This window comes from Geotrypetes seraphini, chromosome 11 (genome assembly GCF_902459505.1).
Source record: "Geotrypetes seraphini chromosome 11, aGeoSer1.1, whole genome shotgun sequence".
NCBI lineage: Eukaryota > Metazoa > Chordata > Amphibia > Gymnophiona > Dermophiidae > Geotrypetes > Geotrypetes seraphini.
Window position 1 is genome coordinate 37,921,052 of NC_047094.1, and position 18,286 is coordinate 37,939,337.

At 41.7% G+C, this 18,286-nt stretch overlaps 1 protein-coding gene across 1 annotated transcript in view; it reads left to right on the forward strand.

The window, feature by feature from the left end:
* Positions 1-18,286, forward strand: part of GRIN2A (glutamate ionotropic receptor NMDA type subunit 2A) — a 422,776-nt gene that overhangs the window by 362,784 nt on the left and 41,706 nt on the right. Inside the window, exons 9-11 of the mRNA XM_033914282.1 lie at positions 3,401-3,526; positions 11,743-11,972; positions 18,094-18,254. Coding sequence (XP_033770173.1) covers positions 3,401-3,526; positions 11,743-11,972; positions 18,094-18,254 — 517 coding nt within the window. The remainder of the gene's footprint in view (positions 1-3,400; positions 3,527-11,742; positions 11,973-18,093; positions 18,255-18,286) is intronic.

An 18,286-nucleotide genomic window follows, 5' to 3' on the forward strand; every position in this document is an offset into this window, starting at 1 on the left:
GCCGGAGAACATTGGGCTGCCAAGTTACTGCTGATGGTTTCAGGCCATCTCTAAAAGGGGTATTAGCTATAGAAAAAGTCTCCCATGTGGTCCCCTATCAAGGCACCCAATACAATCCCTCCCCATGGAATGCCCTCATCCCAAAGGGTTGTCCCCAAGTCCAGAAAGTCCCCCCACCCCCATGACTCCCCCTTATCCATAGCTTAAAAAAATCCATGGTGGTCTAGGAGGCAGACAGGATCCAAAATGGTGCCAGTGACCCCTATCAGTAGTCTCATGGAACTACCGCTAATGTTTATCTTTCCATATAAGGGCAAATAAGCCATCATTTTAAGGCTGATTACATAACAATGAACTGCATTACATTCATTTGCATATTTTGCATCTCATTACTGTATACCCATGGTGACTCAACTACTACTGTATTAGGGCAAGACAACCTGTATTAGTGCCCCTTAAGTCACATTAAGAATCTAATAATGAGGGTTATTGCCCTAATACAGCTTCCTTCCTTAACTGGGTTATCTCTTTCAAAAATCCAGTTAACATTAACCGTATAAGGCATGACAAGTTTTTGGTTTCTCCTAACTCCCACTCACCCTAAAATACCTATGTCCATCCTGTCATTCTTTCTGCAAAAAACTCCCCAACCCCTATCATTTGTTCTGTCTGTCCTAATTAGATTGTAAGCTCTTCTAAACAGGGACCGTCTATGATGATAAATAGTAGTAGTAGTAGTCATATTGTGTTCTCTTTGTGTGTTGCATTATATTATGCACTAACTTCTGTTGTTTGGTAACCTTACTGAGGTCAAACTATCTTTTAAAGAGCACTGAAATCCTGCATCTTGCAGGCAACAAGATAGTGCTTTGAATGCTTAAATTAATAAAGCCCACATATAACCTTTTTAAGAGTGATCATACCATAGGCATAGTTAGGGTTGGGAGGGAGGGAAGGGGACAACACCAAATGCTGCAGGTGCTAATGCTGTGTTAGTTTCCTTATCCCCACCACCAATATGACTTCCTTACCTCTCCCACCCACCCCCGCCAACCAAAGAAAACAAGCAAACTCTGCTTACTAAGAATAATGTTACATTACATTACATTAGTGATTTCTATTCCGCCAATACCTTGCGGTTCAAGGCGGATTACATACGATTGTCATGATAATACAGAATACATAAAGTGGATTCCATGAGAATTGTCAAGATATTAGGAGATACGTAAGGGGTGGTTTGAACGATTGTCATGATAATACAGAATATGTATTATCTTTGTTCAGGACATAGAGCTTACAAAGGTAAGTCTGTAGATTTCATATATGTATCTAAACCATTTATATGGGGTTCTTGCCAGGCTACCTCAAAAAAATTTGAGCATAAGCCTTAAAACCTAAAGAATAATGATCTGATGCACTGGATTCTCGAGTTCGTTGCAGACCTATATGTGAAGTGTTTGTACGTTCACATTTGAGGCTACAAAACTGTGTTTGCATGACCACCAGCAGGCTTTGTGACATATCTATTTTCACACAGATGCTAGACATGAGCAACCATCTTAAAAATAAGTTTAGAGAAAAATTTAAATATCGACAAATTGGTACATTGAATTGTTTTAAGGAAATTTGAGGCGTTATTTAAAAATCTGATTTCACCAAAAGGTTGCAGTGTATTTCAACTGGGGGGAAAAAAAAACCCCCATCTAAAGCTGACTTTTCTCTTTATGGTAGATTTCTTTGGAACATTTTTCAACACTGCCAGTAAAAATGCAATAAATTTTCCCCAGCAGATCGGGAGAAAGGCCAAAAATTCCATACACTGTGTAAATCGGGCTGTCATTTGTATTTGGAGTTATGTCACATCATATTTATGTATAATAGGTACTTCCCTTTCCTCAGATGACTTATACATTAAATTTGATACCTGAGGCAATGGGAAGCAAAGTGAGTATCGATGGGTTTCAGCCCTGGTTGTTCTGCCTCTTAGATTACTGCACTGTCAAACAAGGTTAAACCAATCTGCCTGACTGAAGCTCAAAACCAAGCTGTTTTCAGTCTAAGGGCTCTTAGTGTGAGTAATAGCTAGTACAACTTAGGTGCAGGTATTTAGACTTGGTTTTCATTGGCTAAATGGGTGTACCTAAATGTTAGTCATGTGGATGGGCACCATCCATGATTATATAAAGAGCGCCTATCTTTTTGGCACCAATTTTTTAGGCATCATATAAAAAATATGGTCTTAAGCACATTTATTTTTCCATTTAATTTTTGGGGAGGAAGCATGTCAAGGTAAAAAATGGGCATGGAAGTGCCATTCAGCTAGTTTACTGGGAGCTCTTAGAGCCTCCTAGATGGGAGATGGTTAGTGCTTCTGAGTTAATTGTTTTAAATGGCTGGGCGCTAATGGTAACCTTAGCTCATGGCCAGGAATTCAACAAATAGAAAAAATATCACTAGAAATGGGCTCAGTATGTCAGAACATCCTGCGTTAGGATGCACTAAATCTATTTACTAGTGCAGCTTAGTAAAAGAGCCCCATAGTGCATGCTAAATTAAGTTAACACATACTGTATTAGCCAACAATGGGCCCCTTTTATGAAGCCGTGTTAGAGGTTTTTTTATCGCCGTCCGCAGTGGTATTAGTTCCGACGCTCATAAGAATTATGTGCGTGTCGGAGCTTATATCACCATGGCCGATGATAAAAGCCTAATGTGGCTTCATAAAAGGGGGGTGAAACAAACAGAAAGTGCATCAGAAAATTGGTACAACCCCCCCAAAAAACAAACCTAAATGTTTTGTCTGTTGCTAATAGAGATGTTCCAGAGAGAATTAAGATGGTCATGTATAAATACTTAGGGCTCCTTTTTTAAAGCCGTGGTGGAAGTTTCTACCACGAGCCAGCAAAATAAATGTTCCGACGCTCATAGGAATTCTATGAGTATCGGAACATTTACTTTGCTGGCCCGCAGTGGAAACCTCTATCGCAGTTTTGTAAAAGCCAGCATCAATTAGTTTTTAAATGAGATGAATCTCAATGCCTCATTACTAAAAAAAAAAAAAAAAATCCTTTCCAATAAATGCATAAAAACCTAAATAGCAAACAATGGCAGTGAACATCTTGACGTGGACTCTACCTTCCGGCTACCATTGAAAATTAAGGCCTTAGATATGTTACAAATTCTACTGAGAGGTATTGAATCTGTTTTAATTTGCTTTGACCATTTCAGTGTACCATTGTGTCCCTATTTACATCAGCGAGTTTCTATTGCCCGCTTGTTATCGTCCTCAAACCTGCGGTAACTCTGAAGATTTTAGAACAAGCCATTAGAATTCTTGTTGTGCTGTGATTGGTTAATAAACTGTTCTTCTGTTTCTTTTCTGTCTCTGTTTCTGCTGCAGAACCTTTTAGTGCTTCTGTCTGGGTGATGATGTTTGTGATGCTTCTCATTGTGTCCGCCATGGCTGTTTTTATATTTGAGTACTTTAGTCCTGTAGGATATAACAGGAACTTAGCTAAAGGGAAAGGTAAGCTTTTTATTTTATACAACTCAGGGGATAGATAACATTTTAATCTTTTCTTCTTCCCCTTCAGGCAGTACAGAAACAAGACAACACAACACATGTTTTCAGAATTCACTTATAGACCTTAGACATAGAGAATGACACGGGGAAAAAAAATCTGTCCCCGTCACCGGACCACAGTCCCCTTCACTGCCCCGTCCCCGCAGCATCCCTCTCGTCACCTCACCGCCCTTCAGCGGCCCAAGAATCTCCCTCTTCCCCCTTACCTTCATGGCAAAGAATTGAAACTTAAGGGAGGGAAGGCGCGCAGTCCCCTCCCTCCCTCCCTCTCTGCAGACAAATCTATATCCCTCCCTCCCCCTTACCTTCACTCGCTTTTGTAAAAAACTTACTGAAGCCGGCGAAGCCTGCCTGCAGTTGCATGTGTGTGGGTGGAAGCTTCTCCCCTGACGCGACTGCAGGCAGTTAGGCTTCACCAGCTTCAGTAAGTTTTTTTACAAAAGTGCCGTGAAGTTAAGGGGGAGGGAGGGAGATAGATTTGGCCGTAGGGAGGGAGGGGGCTGCGCGCGATCGGTGACCACACGCCTTCCCTCCCTTAACTGTGGGGACAAGGCCATTCACCGCTCTACAGGGCGATGGATGGCCTTGTCCCCTTGTCCGCAGTGAGCACTCTTTTTCCCCCCACCATTTTGGCGGGTAACTGCCACCATGTCATTCTCTACTTAGAAATCTGACTGCATATGACATGCTGCTGTTACTTCATGTTTCTTTTCATGCAGCATGCCAACATATTTTAGGGGGAGAGCAAAAGCTATACTATACCAATGTGTTTACTTAATGGGCAGTTTATTTTTGACCTATTTTATTCTAACTTTCAATCACCATAACAATTTAAAAATTTGTATTAAACTGTAATAAGGAGTGGGGAAGGGACATGGTCAAACAACCTCAGGGTCAAATGGTTTATTGAGAATACACGAATAAAATAATACACATACAACATATACGCAAAGGTTTGTAGGTCTAACAAAAGAGTCTTTCAATTTGGCCTTAGCAGAAGCTCGCAGCGTTTTTCCCGTTTAATATTTGGACCCAGGTGGAGCAGTAAGCTCTTAACAAGTTGTTTAGAGCATTCCATTTTTGGTTTTATTTCCTGTATCTTGGCGCCATCTACTGGGCTTTATCTATCTATCTATATACCCCTGAGGAAGGCTTTTATAGCCGAAACCCGGACTGTGTTGAGGTCCACCATCACAAGGATTGAAAGACTCTTTTGTTAGACCTGCAAACCTTTGCATATATGTTGTATATGTATTATTTTATTCGTGCATGCTCAATAAACTGTTTGCCTCTGAGATTGTTTGACTGTGTCCCTTCCCCACTCCTTTTTTGTTTCAGATTTTCACACGTGGGGCTACGTTTCCTTTGTGTTGTGGATTTAAACTGTAATAAACCATTGCGTTTTCATATTTATCCATCTGTAGTGATTCCAATACATGAGACAAAGCTTCATTCATAAATCTTTTTTTCATGTATTGTTTAAACATACCAGTTTTGCCAGTTCGTTTAAAAATGAAGAAGGGCCATAGGGAGGATAAAAATACATTCACACTGTTGTATCAGTATTTATCATTAGTGTGTGAAGATTATTTTTCTTGAACTTTCTATGAAATTGCTGTATCACTTAGATGGTAGATCACAGATTATAGGCTTGAACCAATAATAGTGCTATATAAAAAAAGAAAAAAAGAGGACTGAAGAAAGACCTGAACAGGAAGTCTAGAGTAAGGAAAATGGAGTGTTTGCATTAAGTTGATCCCAGGCCTTCTTCAAGATGTGTGTGTTTCATTCGAATAAAAGGCTCAGTTTGACAATGGTAATTTCATGAACACTAGTGCTGGGATCATTCTTTGTTCAACTAGGGATGCACAGTTGTCAATGATAAATAAAAATGGGCAATGACAGGCTTGGTAAGCAACAGGGTTCCATCCATGCAGCTCTCCCCAATCCTTGTAGCTCTCCCCCTTCAGTTTCTACCTGTATCTTTGATTGTATATTGGGGTTCATTGGGGAAGCGGCGATGTCAGTTAACTCCTGGCCATGTCTATGGCTGCATCCAATATGGCGAATGCAACCTTTCATCATGGGTGAAAGGTTATAAGCACCATATTAGATATGGCTGCTGCCATGCACAGGAGTGAACTGGCTTTGCTCCAGCCTCAGTGGACCCTCACTGGATCACCAAAGGGGCTGCCAAAAATTTGAGAGCTAATGGAAAGGGGGGAGGGCAGGGGCTATGGGAGGTCTACTCTTGGTAGGTGCACCATAGGAAGAGGGCCTAGAACTTTTTCCATTTTGCGCCATTGCATTTGATGAGAAGAGGATGGGGAAACCCCTAAATGACATGGACATTTCTGGAAACACCACAAAATGAAATTATTTTGATTTCTCACCCCAATAAGAATTCAACAGTTTGTCTAGTTTATTTATTTGTTTCTATGTTACACATTCTGGGCATGAAAGAATAATTTATCTGAGAAAAAAATTTACAGGAATTCTCTGGTATAAATGTTAAAGTTTTAGGAGGTGGATGGAAATTATAGAGTTATCTGATGTCCTTAATGTGATGCATGTTAGTAAAGTAGTAGTAGATTAATTCTGATCCTTGAGGGCCACAGACCACTTTGGTTTTGAGGGTATCCACAATAGATAGCCATGAATATATTTTTACAAGCATGGCTTCCCTTTTTAGTCCTATACAAGTACTCATCGACTTACGACTTATGCAGTTTACGACTGTTCGTCTTTACGACGCGTTTACGACAGTTTCCAGCATTCCTAAGTCTTGCAGTGCAGCAGTACTACGCAGCGCGAGAGTAAGCCGGCATCAACGGCTGTTCGCCTCTTTTCTGTCGCTGTGTTCCTGCGTCTCATGCGGCAGCTAGCGAGAACATTCGCCTAGACATGAAACTTTAAAAACAAATGCACAAGCTCTGCTAGCCAATGAAATGAATGAACGGGGAAGCTGGTCTCGCGCCGCTGGCTGGTCCGGCAACTTCTTCCGAAGTTTAGAAGGGGCGTGAAGTAGCTTGTTGCAATCACTCCCTTCAGTATTTAAAGGGTGCGCGAGCTGTCGGTTCGAATCCGTTAAACATAATCTAACATAGGCCGACTTACATCCTGATCAACTTACAACCTGTCAGTCAAAACCAATTGCAGTCGTAAGTCGATGAGTACCTGTATGTGTCATTTGTTTTACCTTTGGATAGCCCGAAAACCAAACTGGTTTGCGGATTTGACTGAAAATGCCCAGCACTGGGTTAAACGATAGTGAGACCTCATCTGGAGTACTGTGTGCAATTTTGGAGGCCACATTACTGTAAAGATGTGCTCAGAGTTGAATCGGTTCAGCGGATGGCCACCAGGATGGTCTCGGGGCTAAAGGGTCTCCCGTATGAAGAAAGACTGAGCAAGTTACAGCTCTACTCTCTCGAGGAGCGTAGGGAGAGGGGAGACATGATTGAGACATTTAAGTACATCACGGGACGGGTTGAGGTGGAAGATGATATCTTTCTCCTGAAGGGACCCTCGACCACAAGAGGTCATCCGCTCAAACTCAAGGGAGGGAAGTTTCGTGGAGATGCCAGGAAGTACTTCTTCACGGAGAGAGTGATTGAGCATTGGAACAAGCTTCCAATGCAGGTGATAGAGGCACACAGCGTCCCAGACTTCAAGAATAAATGGGATACCTATGTAGGATCCCTACGAGGGTCAGTCAAAGGATAGGATCACTAGGGTATAGACTTGAAAGAGCGGGTCAGTAGAATGGCATTATTACAATTCTACTTAAAGGGGACATTAGACTTAAAGGGGAGGGTCGATGGTGTGGGCAGACTTGATGGGCTGTAGCCCTTATCTGCCGTCATCTTTCTATGTTTCTATGTTTCTACCCTCTCCTGAATTTTCACACAATTTCTGTCCTTTGAGCTGTAACTTCTAAACCTCATAAAAACCTTCAGTTCATTCCATGCATATTATTTATCATCAACCTGTGAAGTATATTAGAAGATTGCAATCCAGTACTCAGGACATACCCAGTCCATTGCGTTTTTAGGATATCCACATTGCATATACCTTGAAGAAATTTTATTATTTACATTTATAATATACATATTTCACACACATGAAATACAAGAAATAATAGTCCACATCAATGGAAAAATGCAAACTAAAATATAATGCAAGAAATTTAAATTTAAACAAATTTAGTCCCCACCCCATCGGCACCACTTTTCTACGTTTGCTCTATCCGCTCACATTACCCTTCAACTGAAAGTTCTTTTTCAATCAGTAACGTTTCAAGCTGGGTAGGATCAAAGTAAATATAGCGTATAGAATTCAATGTTATACATTTACAGGGAAACTGGAGGGAAAAAAACTCTTCCCAAAGTTGTTACTGTCTTTCAATTTCAGGAATTCTTTTTGACGCAGCTGTGTGGTCCTAGCCTCCTAGCCACATCCTGAAAAATCCAGACTGGATGGCCATAAAACTGTATTTTCGTAAATACAATTTTAGTATATTATTTTTTTCCTGTTCAGTCGAGAGGGTAACCTGAAAGGTTGCTCTTGTAATGATCCTCTTGAGACGATTCCAGGAAACTAGACAAATTAATTGATTCTAAATTGGCACCCTCCTTTGACTGACCAGTTTGACGGACAAAAGCATATTCAGAAATACACAATTCTTCCACTTTATCTCGCTGCAATATCTCTTTTAACGATCTATGCCACAATATCTCAGGAGGTAAAAGTTGACAAATGGGAAAATTCAAAATATATAATGATCTAGAACGCAAACGGGTTTCTAGATACTCCAAGGAGCTGAATCTGGAAGCGGCGCCAGTCATGGCAGGAACCTACAAAATGAACACCTGACGTGTGTCAATCACGGACAGGTGCTGCTTCCAGAATTGTGCTGAGCAGGGACTCTAGATGCTGAAAATGTAGGCCAGGGTTTAACAGACCTACATTTCCGATGCCTAGGATCCTGTCAGAATCACGGTCAGTGGCATATAGTGACACTGAAGTCCGGCGCCACCCATAAATATGCCCACTTCTGGGCATTGGCATTACTATGCATTGCTTTCTGCCAGGGACCTAGTCTGCCAGTCTCAGAGGCCACTTAGCGAAGGCTATCTTTTTAACGAGGGTTTAATTGGATTTTACTGATTATCGCACCACTTAAACCCAATTAAACCACTTACGTTAGGCATCAGTAGGTATGATCTAGGTGCCTGACGATGCCTAATATAAGGCGACTTGTTTGTAAATCTAGGGCCAATTGTCTATGGATCAGCAAACTATCCTTAAGAAGAGCTGTATTAGCTGACTGACAAATAATTAAAGAAGAAGACATTTGTGACAGTTTGGTGTCCATCATAGTACTTTTAGAATCCACATCATGAAATTTGTCAACTGTCTGCTGAGAGAAAGTACAAAGCTGTGGAACAGTAATTTTTTTATACACTCTTCAGTCCTAACCACCACTCGCCAGATATCTTTCAAAGTAATATCCTGAGGTTGATAAATCACTTTAGTCAGGTTAGGACAAGCCACCACTGTTGAGAAATCACAAACAGCATGTAGCTATAATGAAGATGATGTCTATAATTCTGTAGATATCTTGCCCATAGGGACAACACCATCCTGGGAAGATGTCCCTGTGTGACCAACAGGAATAAAAGGAAGGGATGGGGTGTATCTTCCTCATTCACTCAGGGAGGCAGCCAACACAGACAGTTCAGATGAAACGGGAGAAAACACTTTCATTTATATACATTTATCCATAGTACCAATTGTCATGGAAGTACTGGTACCTTTGATCTTTCCCTTACACTTAACCGTTATAAAACTTAAAGAAAACAGTACCTCTTAGAAGAATATCAGTCAGAATTCCAAGTTCTTCTGGCTCCTTCTGGGCTCCCAAAGGGCCTAACGTGCTCCTTCTGGTATGCCCCTTAGGGCACACCCAGGCACTTCTTAATTTTATGCAGATCTTCTGGCAGCAGCGGTTGATGTCAGATGCCGACGCCACCCAGCACTCTATTCTCGCATACTCCCAGGGGGATCGAGAATAGTATTTTGCTTCCTCAAATCGGCCACAGGTGCTCCTTGATTTTATGCAGCTCTTCCAGTGGTGGTCAGATACCGCTGCCTCCCAGCACTCCACTCTTGCTCGCTCCCAGAGGGGATCCAAAAGGGAAGACCACTTCCTCCAGCACAGCACCATGCTCTCACTCCTGGGTATTGGGGGGGGGGGAAGGGTGGGGTCCAGAATAGCATGCTGCTTTCTCCCAGATGCCCTGAAAACTTGATTGGTTATATGTGTTATGAGGACTGGGTTGGGAACCACTGCAGTTCATGTAATTCTCATGTTCTTATCATCGGTGTAAATCAGAAGTATGATACAATTAAATTATTATTATTATTTTATTTCTTATATACCACCAAAGCCGTAGTAGTTTGAGGCGGTTTACAATAAAGAAGGGCTGGACAATCAGCGAATAGTTACAAACAGTGAATACAGATACAAAAAAGAATCAGCGAATACGGCATTACTGTAGAAGAAAAACGAATCCCATATTTTAACATGGTGAAATACTGATTGATAGTTCACAAGATGTAACATCCTACGATGAGCCACAGAATTTTGAGGATAAATTAGTCACAGCAGTGGAACATCTTCCTGTGGCCTCTTTTTGGCTAATACCAAATATAAGGTTTGAGCCATGAGTTCAGGGTGAGAGAGTCCCTACTAGTCTTAAACTGAAAAGCTATATAATGGGGGGGAGCAGTTAGTATGCCACAATATGATTTCCTTGTGAACATGAAAGCATCTGGACCCTGGTCAAAGCAAGAGGAATAATCCTACCATAAACCGAGAAATCAATTAAATAAAACATTTATATACCTCATTACTGTGCTACCTTACATCTGCATAGGCTACTTATGCCTTGGGAATATCCAGAATTATTGGTTATATCAGAACAATCACTATGAAAGGGCTGCATAATACAAGCCAAATCAGTGGTTGTTCAGCCCCAATACTCTGCCAACCTCTAGCATTCACAGATACTCAACAGCGGCTTCACCCTCATCTACCTTTCTTGCTTTTCAGCTGTACGTGTTGTGCAATCTGGTTTATTTCAGCGGGATTGCTGAAAACCCCAATTATATCTGCCAGTTAGTTCTAACAGGTTCCATCAATGAATCATCTCTCTACTTTCAAGCTGCTGTATCTGCAGTTTTAGGAGCATGACCCTGGACGGTGCTTTGGAGCTTTTTCAACACAAATCTGATTGCACACTCAGGTGTACTGATTCAGCATCTTTAATAATGCAGTGCTCCAACAAGCAACTTGGCCATCCAGTGATAAGGTGTCCAGATCCCTGAGCCAGTGTATGCCTGGACTTAGCACCCCTGCCCTGGGACCTGGCTTTATGTTTAGGGAAAGGGCTCTACCAGTGAGCCACACCTTCCCGCCGTGAGCCACTTTTCCACGTGAGCCACACTGTGAACACTGACTATTCTAAAGTTAGTGTTAAGAAAATTATCCTGATGTGTGTGATGTCATCCATGCATGCACAGAGGACCTCTAGATGTGGCTGGAGCTCGACAAATGCCGGGTTTGGGAATGTGCGTCCGGGAGCCTTGACAGTCCTCTAAAAAGTGGACATGTCCGGATTTTCCCGGACATCTTGTAACTGCCTCCTATTTAGGTGGTGCTAAATGCTCCTGAGTTAATTCTGTTAGACAGTTAGCATGCATTAAGTAGAATGTACTAGCTGGCTATGCTTCCCTGTGCACTCTCTGGCCATGACACACCTCTTCCCAAGAATGCTTTAAAAATCTGCAGTGCGCAGGTTAGCACGCACAAACAGGCAAAATGCCATAAAACACTTTAATGTGTTTCTGCAATAGCCTGTTGGCACGCACTAACCTTATGTGAAGGACATCACACCCTTTAGTAAAAGAGCTCCTTAAATTGTTTTTTCTAGATTTGTGGTATACCAAATAAAAGTGAAATGTGAGCTATGTGTAAGGCTTATAGCTAATGTGTGTGTGCTGAAAACTAATTTAGTGACTATCTTCTGTGTAGCTAATTATCTAAAAATTCATTGGTGTAAAACAATATTTTGTGTATTATTTGGCTATTTCAGCTCCACATGGACCTTCGTTTACTATTGGGAAGGCAGTATGGCTGCTCTGGGGCTTGGTCTTTAATAACTCAGTACCTGTTCAGAATCCCAAAGGAACAACCAGCAAAATTATTGTGTCAATCTGGGCCTTCTTTGCTGTCATTTTTCTGGCCAGTTATACTGCCAACTTAGCTGCATTTATGATTCAAGAGGAATTTGTGGACCAAGTGACTGGGCTAAGTGATAAAAAGGTATGTTGGTTGATATTAATATGAGGATGACAGGTATGCTGTAATATGTGCCATTGCAAAAGATTGCAGGATTGCATCGTTTAAATGGAGGCTAACACTTCTGAATGTTCCAGGTCAGGGAAGACGCAGGGAAGGAGAGCTCGGGGTGGCAGCTGCTTTGGGGCATGTTACCCGATGACGGTGACTTGGGGGGCTGTTCCCTGATGGCGGCGGCAATGGCTTGGGGGAGAGCAGGGAGAAAAGAAAGAAAGGGGGCAGGCACGGAGACAGAAGGAAAGAAGGGAAAAAGAGAAAAAGAAAGGGGGCATGAAGAGAGAAAAAAGAAAGGGAGGCAGGGAGAGAGGAAGAAAAAGTTGGGGGAGGGAATGGAGTCTGGAGAAGAGGAAGCATACAGGCTGAAAGAAGGGAAGAAAGATTTGATGCACAGTCAGAAGAAGAAAGTGCAACCAGAAACTCATGAAATCACCAGACAACAAGGTAGAAAAAATGATTTTATTTTCAATTTAGTGATCAAAATGTGTCTGAATTTATATCTGCTCTCTATATTTTGCACTATGGCCCCCCTTTTACTAAACAACAATAGCTGTTTTTAGCGCAGGGAGCCAATGAGCGTCGAGAGCAGCCCTGGGCATTCAGCGCAGCTCCCTGCGCTAAAAACTGCTTTTGTGCTTTAGTAAAAAGGGAGGGGGAGAGGTATTTGTCTATTTTTATATGGTTGTTACTGAGGTGACAATGCATAGAGTCATCTGCCTTGACCTCTTTGAAAAAAACCCCAGAATAGGAATGATAATTAATATTTTCTCAGCATACACTGTGCTTTGTGGTTTTTTTTAAATTTTATTGTTGATAGATCATTTTGACTTGGTCATTTTAAAATTAGCTCGCAAGCCCAAAAAGTGTGGGCACCCCTGAGCTAGAGCGTTGAAGCTGCGTGTTTCTTCCGTAAAGTTCATCTCTGACGCAACCGGAAGTTGCATCGGAGACGACCTTTACGGCAGCCATCTGCAACTACAACGCTCTGGCTGCTGTAAGAAGGCAGTTTAGACATTGCCGGCCACAGGGCAGGGAGGTTTGTCCGACCTGTTGTCCGGTGGGGTAGGGGGGGAGAAAGTGCCACGAAGGTAAAGGGCAGGGAGGGAGAAAGGGAGAAAAGGTGGGGTAGAGAGGAAAACAGGGTAAAACAGAGGGGGGAGAAGGACGCTGAAAGCACATGGGGAAGACAGAGTGGGAAGAAGATGCTGAATGAAAATGGGGAACAGAGAGTGGGGAGAGATGTTGAAGGGAAATGAGGAACAGAGAGTGGGGAGAAGATGCTGCAGGAAAATGGGGAAGAGAGAGTTGGGAGAAGACGCTGACAGGGAAGAAGACAGAGATGCCAGACTATGAGAGGAACGGAGGGAAGAAGATGGGTGCCAGACCAATTTGGAAGGAGGGAGAAAGGGAGAGGCACAGTAACAGAGCAAATGGAAGATGCAGAGAGAAGAGAGACAGTGGATGGAAGGAAGAGAGTAACAAGAAGATGAGGAAAGCAGAAACCAGAGAAGACAAAGGTAGAACAAAAATTTTCTATTTATTTATTGCTTTAAGAAACATGTGTCACTGTTTCTGTGGTGTTGCATTGTATACAGAGTCCAGCTTCTTGCTTGTTCAATTTAACCTTTGTCTATGTATTTCTATTTTATCCCCCCTTTTACAAAACTGTGGAGCATTTTTTAGCGCCAGCCGTGGTGGTAGCAGCTCTGATGCTCAGAATTCTATGAACGCCAGAGCTGTTACCACTATGGCTAAAATCCATACTACAGTTTTGTAAAAGGGGGAGGGGTTAGTTTGTGATGACATATTCCATACTAGGCGAAAGTGTTTTCTGTGTTCTGTGTGTTCGAAAGACATGGTTTTCTCTTAGGATTGATGGTGTAGGATTGATCTGTACTAGTCTGGCTTGTTTAGTTTTATAATGGGTGTATTTATAATAGTTTTATAATGGGTGTATTAAATAATAGTTGTACTGCTCACTGCAGTATGTAAGATGCTGCCTTTTCCTAGGTACTCATGTGTGACATGTGGCTTGTTACTAAAAATCATGTTTTTCGTACAGATGGGAGGTGCCAAAAAATGATGGGTCCCGGGTGTCACATATGCTAGGAATGCCACTGGTGTTGCAATCTAAGGGACCAAGTCTTAGTGCATGCTTACTTGAGAAACGAGGTTCTATTTATCATATACAACTATTTGTTAATTGAAGCAGTATATCTCTGGCAAATGAAATGATAGAGAGATGTGGTTTGTTGCACTTGAAACAGCATCTTCTTGATTACTTAACCAGCTGAATAACTCAATTGCTAAGACTTGGTCCATTTTCTTGGATTACTGTATATATCCAAATATAAACTGAGATTTTTGGGCCCAAAAATGGGGGTCTCGGTTTATATTTGGGTGCTCAAGTCTGCGTGCTCCCTTACCCCAACCCGGACCCATTGCAGGCCTCTCATGGGCCTGCCTTAAGCCCTGGTGGTCCAGCAGTGAGCCCGGGACAGGAGTGATCCTACCCACGTCCTGTCCCGGCCAGATGTTAACCACCCTGCTTCCCTTCCAACTCCCTTCCACTTCCCTCTCACCTCCTGAACCTGTTGCAGGCCTCCTACGGGCCTGCCTTAAGCCCTGGTGGTCCAGCAGCAAGCCGGGACAGGAGTGATCCTTCCCGCATCCTATCCCGGCCAACTGTTAACTACCCTGCTTCCCTTCCGACTCCTGAACCCCTCTCCAACACACCTTTTAAACCCTGGTGGTCTAACAGTGAAGCAGGGCAGGAGTGATTTTTCATTGCTTCTGCTCCGTTTGGAGCCGCAATCAGAAATGGCTGCACAAGTTCCTGGGGCAGTCTCACGAGACTGCCCAGGAACTTGCACAGCCATTTCTGATTGACATTGCCACGGACTTCACAACTTCAGATAAGTGCCATTTCCACGCTCTAAGCTTTTTGAAATCATTGAACTTTAAATTTGACTTTACTTACTCACCTGTAGCCGTTTTGTTTTGGAGTTTTTTTATTGCAATGAAATGAGATTATCATCCTGCTTGGAAGCACATATTTTTGAAAGAAAAAAATCTATGAATGTATGAGAGACCTATAGGGCTCCTTTTACAAAGGTGTGTTAGGGCCTTAATGCGCGGAATAGTGCACGCTAAAATGCCCCGCGTGCTAGCCGCTACCACCTCCTTTTAAGCAGGCGGTAATTTTTCGGCTAGCGTGTGCAAATCTTGTGCGTGCACTAAAAATGCTAGTGCACCTTAGTAAAAGGAGCCCATAGTCTATTTATGGGTGGAGTTTTTTCACAGACCAATGATGATACAGACTGCTTAGGGCACTTTTAGTCTCGGCGGTCTGTGTATGAGGTCTGGTTTTCTCCACATTTTTTGTGCTTTTAATTTATTGTCATTTCTTTTTATTTTCCGATTGGATGATTGTGACACCCTGCAAGAACGTATTTACAATGTGATTATTATCCCCCTTTTGGGGGGGGGAGAAAAAGGTATAATCAGATTGATTTATATTCGAGTATATACGGTATGACTCATATTTGTACCTAAGGTCTTACTTGCGGTTTACCACATATTAGCATCTCCACGTATTCACCATTATAGGACTCTCAGGGATCCCTGAAGAAGACTCTTTGTCGAAACGCGGACCATGTTGGGTCCTGCGTCCCTACTGGACTAGGTCCTTTAATGTTTTCATGTGGATTATTTTACTTTTATGTGGATGATTTTATTTTATGTGGATGATTTATTGTACCTTTGGAACTTTGACATTTAAGGAACATCGTCATTCCACAGAGTTTCTTTTGGTTTCTTCATTTAACATGTAGTCAATATGAATGTTAACACACGGATCATTTTGATCAATTCTTTAAGACAACAAATGGAATCCACTTTAGAAACAACAAAGAAATGCCAGAGACTCAGCTTGTTAAGCAGAAGTTTGGGGTTTTGGTGTTTTTCACTACATTAATATTCAATCTGTTTTCCAAGTTGCAAATTAGATGTTAATGACTGTGTCTCAATTAGTACTCAATTAAGAGTACAGTTTTTACTGTAAACTGATGATGTAATTTTTAAAGCATCTGTGACCAGTTCTGAGTTTTAAACATAGATCTGTATTCTTAAAATTGTGTCTTGGGAACGACAAGTATAAAGGATAGCCTTTGTGAAGTAGTCAGTAAAGATTCTTGAAGGATTTTCTCATTTACCAGATCATTTTAATACTTGGGGGTCAGGATTTTAAGTGAGGGTGTTTTATAATTCCTTTGAATAACATAACAAAAGAAATTTTAGAACAAATTTCTCATATCATGTCTGAATTAGAACAATGGACAACCAATTTTAAAGTAAAATTGAATGCAGAAAAGACAACATTTTTTTTAGCAAGTCTAAATGACAAAATAACTAAGACATCGCTTCACCTTAATGGTCATGATTACCCAATTTTAAAATCTATAAAAATACTAGGAGTCACTTTAGACTCCCATTTAACTTTGGTAGAACATACAAATTTGGTGGTGAAAAAGTGCTTTTTTACATTATGGAAATTATAGACCATCAAAAATTATTTTGACTTTTTATCCTTTAGACTGTTGGTGCAGGCATTGGTATTATCTATATTGGACTACTGTAATATTGTTTATTTGGGCGCACCAAAGAAAGTTTTGAGAAAGTTAAGAATAGTGCAGAATACGGCTGTTCGCTTGATATTTGGACTGAAGAAAAGCAATCATATCAGTCCTTATTACCGATCACTGCACTGGATGCCAGTGGAGGCACGAGTAATGTTTAAATTTTCATGCCTGTTTTAAGTCAGTTTGGGGATTGGTACCTACCTACCTGCTATCTCATTTCGTGCTATAAAACCCCGTGAGGATAACCAGGAATTGTAATCTATTTGCTTACCCGAAGATTTTAGGCTGTAACTTAGGTCTTATTTAGACAGGATGCTTGCATTTCAAGCAAGCAAACAACAGTCTTGGTTGAGCAACTATATCAGCAGAGCCATGCTGTCCTATGGTGCTTTCAGAAAAGAAATTAAGACAGCATTATTTGATAAATTTATCTCTTAATTTGTGCTTTTATTCTTAACACAATAATTTTACTGTATCAATTTAAATTTTAATGTCTTTTTAAATAATAGGTTGTATTCTTATCATTATTATTTTGTATTTCACTGATTGTCCAGTTTTTCTCTTTTGTGGAAACTGCCTAAAATTCTTTTGATTATAGCGGTATAGAAGAATAAAGTTATGTTATGTTATGTAATGAGGCCTAATTAGGCAAGATAATAAGAATTGGCATACTGGGTCAAACCAAAGGTCCATCTAGCCCAGGGGTAGGCAATTCCGGTCCTCGAGAGCCACAGGCAGGTCAGGTTTTCAGGATATCCACAATAAATATGCATGAGATAGATTTGCATCTCAAGGAGGCAGTGTATACCAATCCATCTCATATATATTCATTGTGTCTATCCTGAAAACCTGACCTGCCTGTGGCTCTCGAGGACCGGAATTGCCTACCCCCGATCTAGCCTAATACATTGCTTCCAAAGATTGGGCAAGCCAGGTCATAGGTACTTGGCAGAATCCCCAAACATTGCAAGGCTCTATGCTTAGGGTTGCCAGATTTTAAGATTGTAAAATCCGGACACCCTAGACCCACCCCCCAGGCCCACCCATCTCCGCCCCAGTCCCGCCCTAGCTCCGCCCCCGCTGCCTGTTTTGGTCGGGCAGGAGGCAATCCACGCATGCGTGGATGCCACATGATGATGTCATGACATCATCACGTGAGACCCACGCACCCATGGATTGCCTCCCACCCAAAGCGATTGAGTAGAGGCTTGAAAAGCCGTCTGGACCTCCGGACCTGTCCTCAAAAGGAGGACATATCTGTGGAAATCCAGACGTCTAGTAACCCTATCTATGCTACCTACTCCCATGGATATGCATTGACCGTCTGAATTCACCTCCTTCCATCTTGTCTAAAATGGGGCTTTGAATCTATAAGGTAGCAGCAACATTTGCCTGAAAAGGTTTCTCTTTGAAATAACACTTATGGTTTCCCCCCCCCCTTCCTCTAGTTTCAAAGACCACACGACTATTCACCACCATTTCGTTTTGGAACTGTCCCGAATGGAAGCACCGAGAGAAACATTAGGAACAACTACCCAGACATGCATCAATATATGGCAAAATATAATCAGAAAGGGGTGCAGGACGCCTTGGTCAGCTTAAAAACTGGGTAGGTATTATACTGGACGTCTGTGAGTTTTC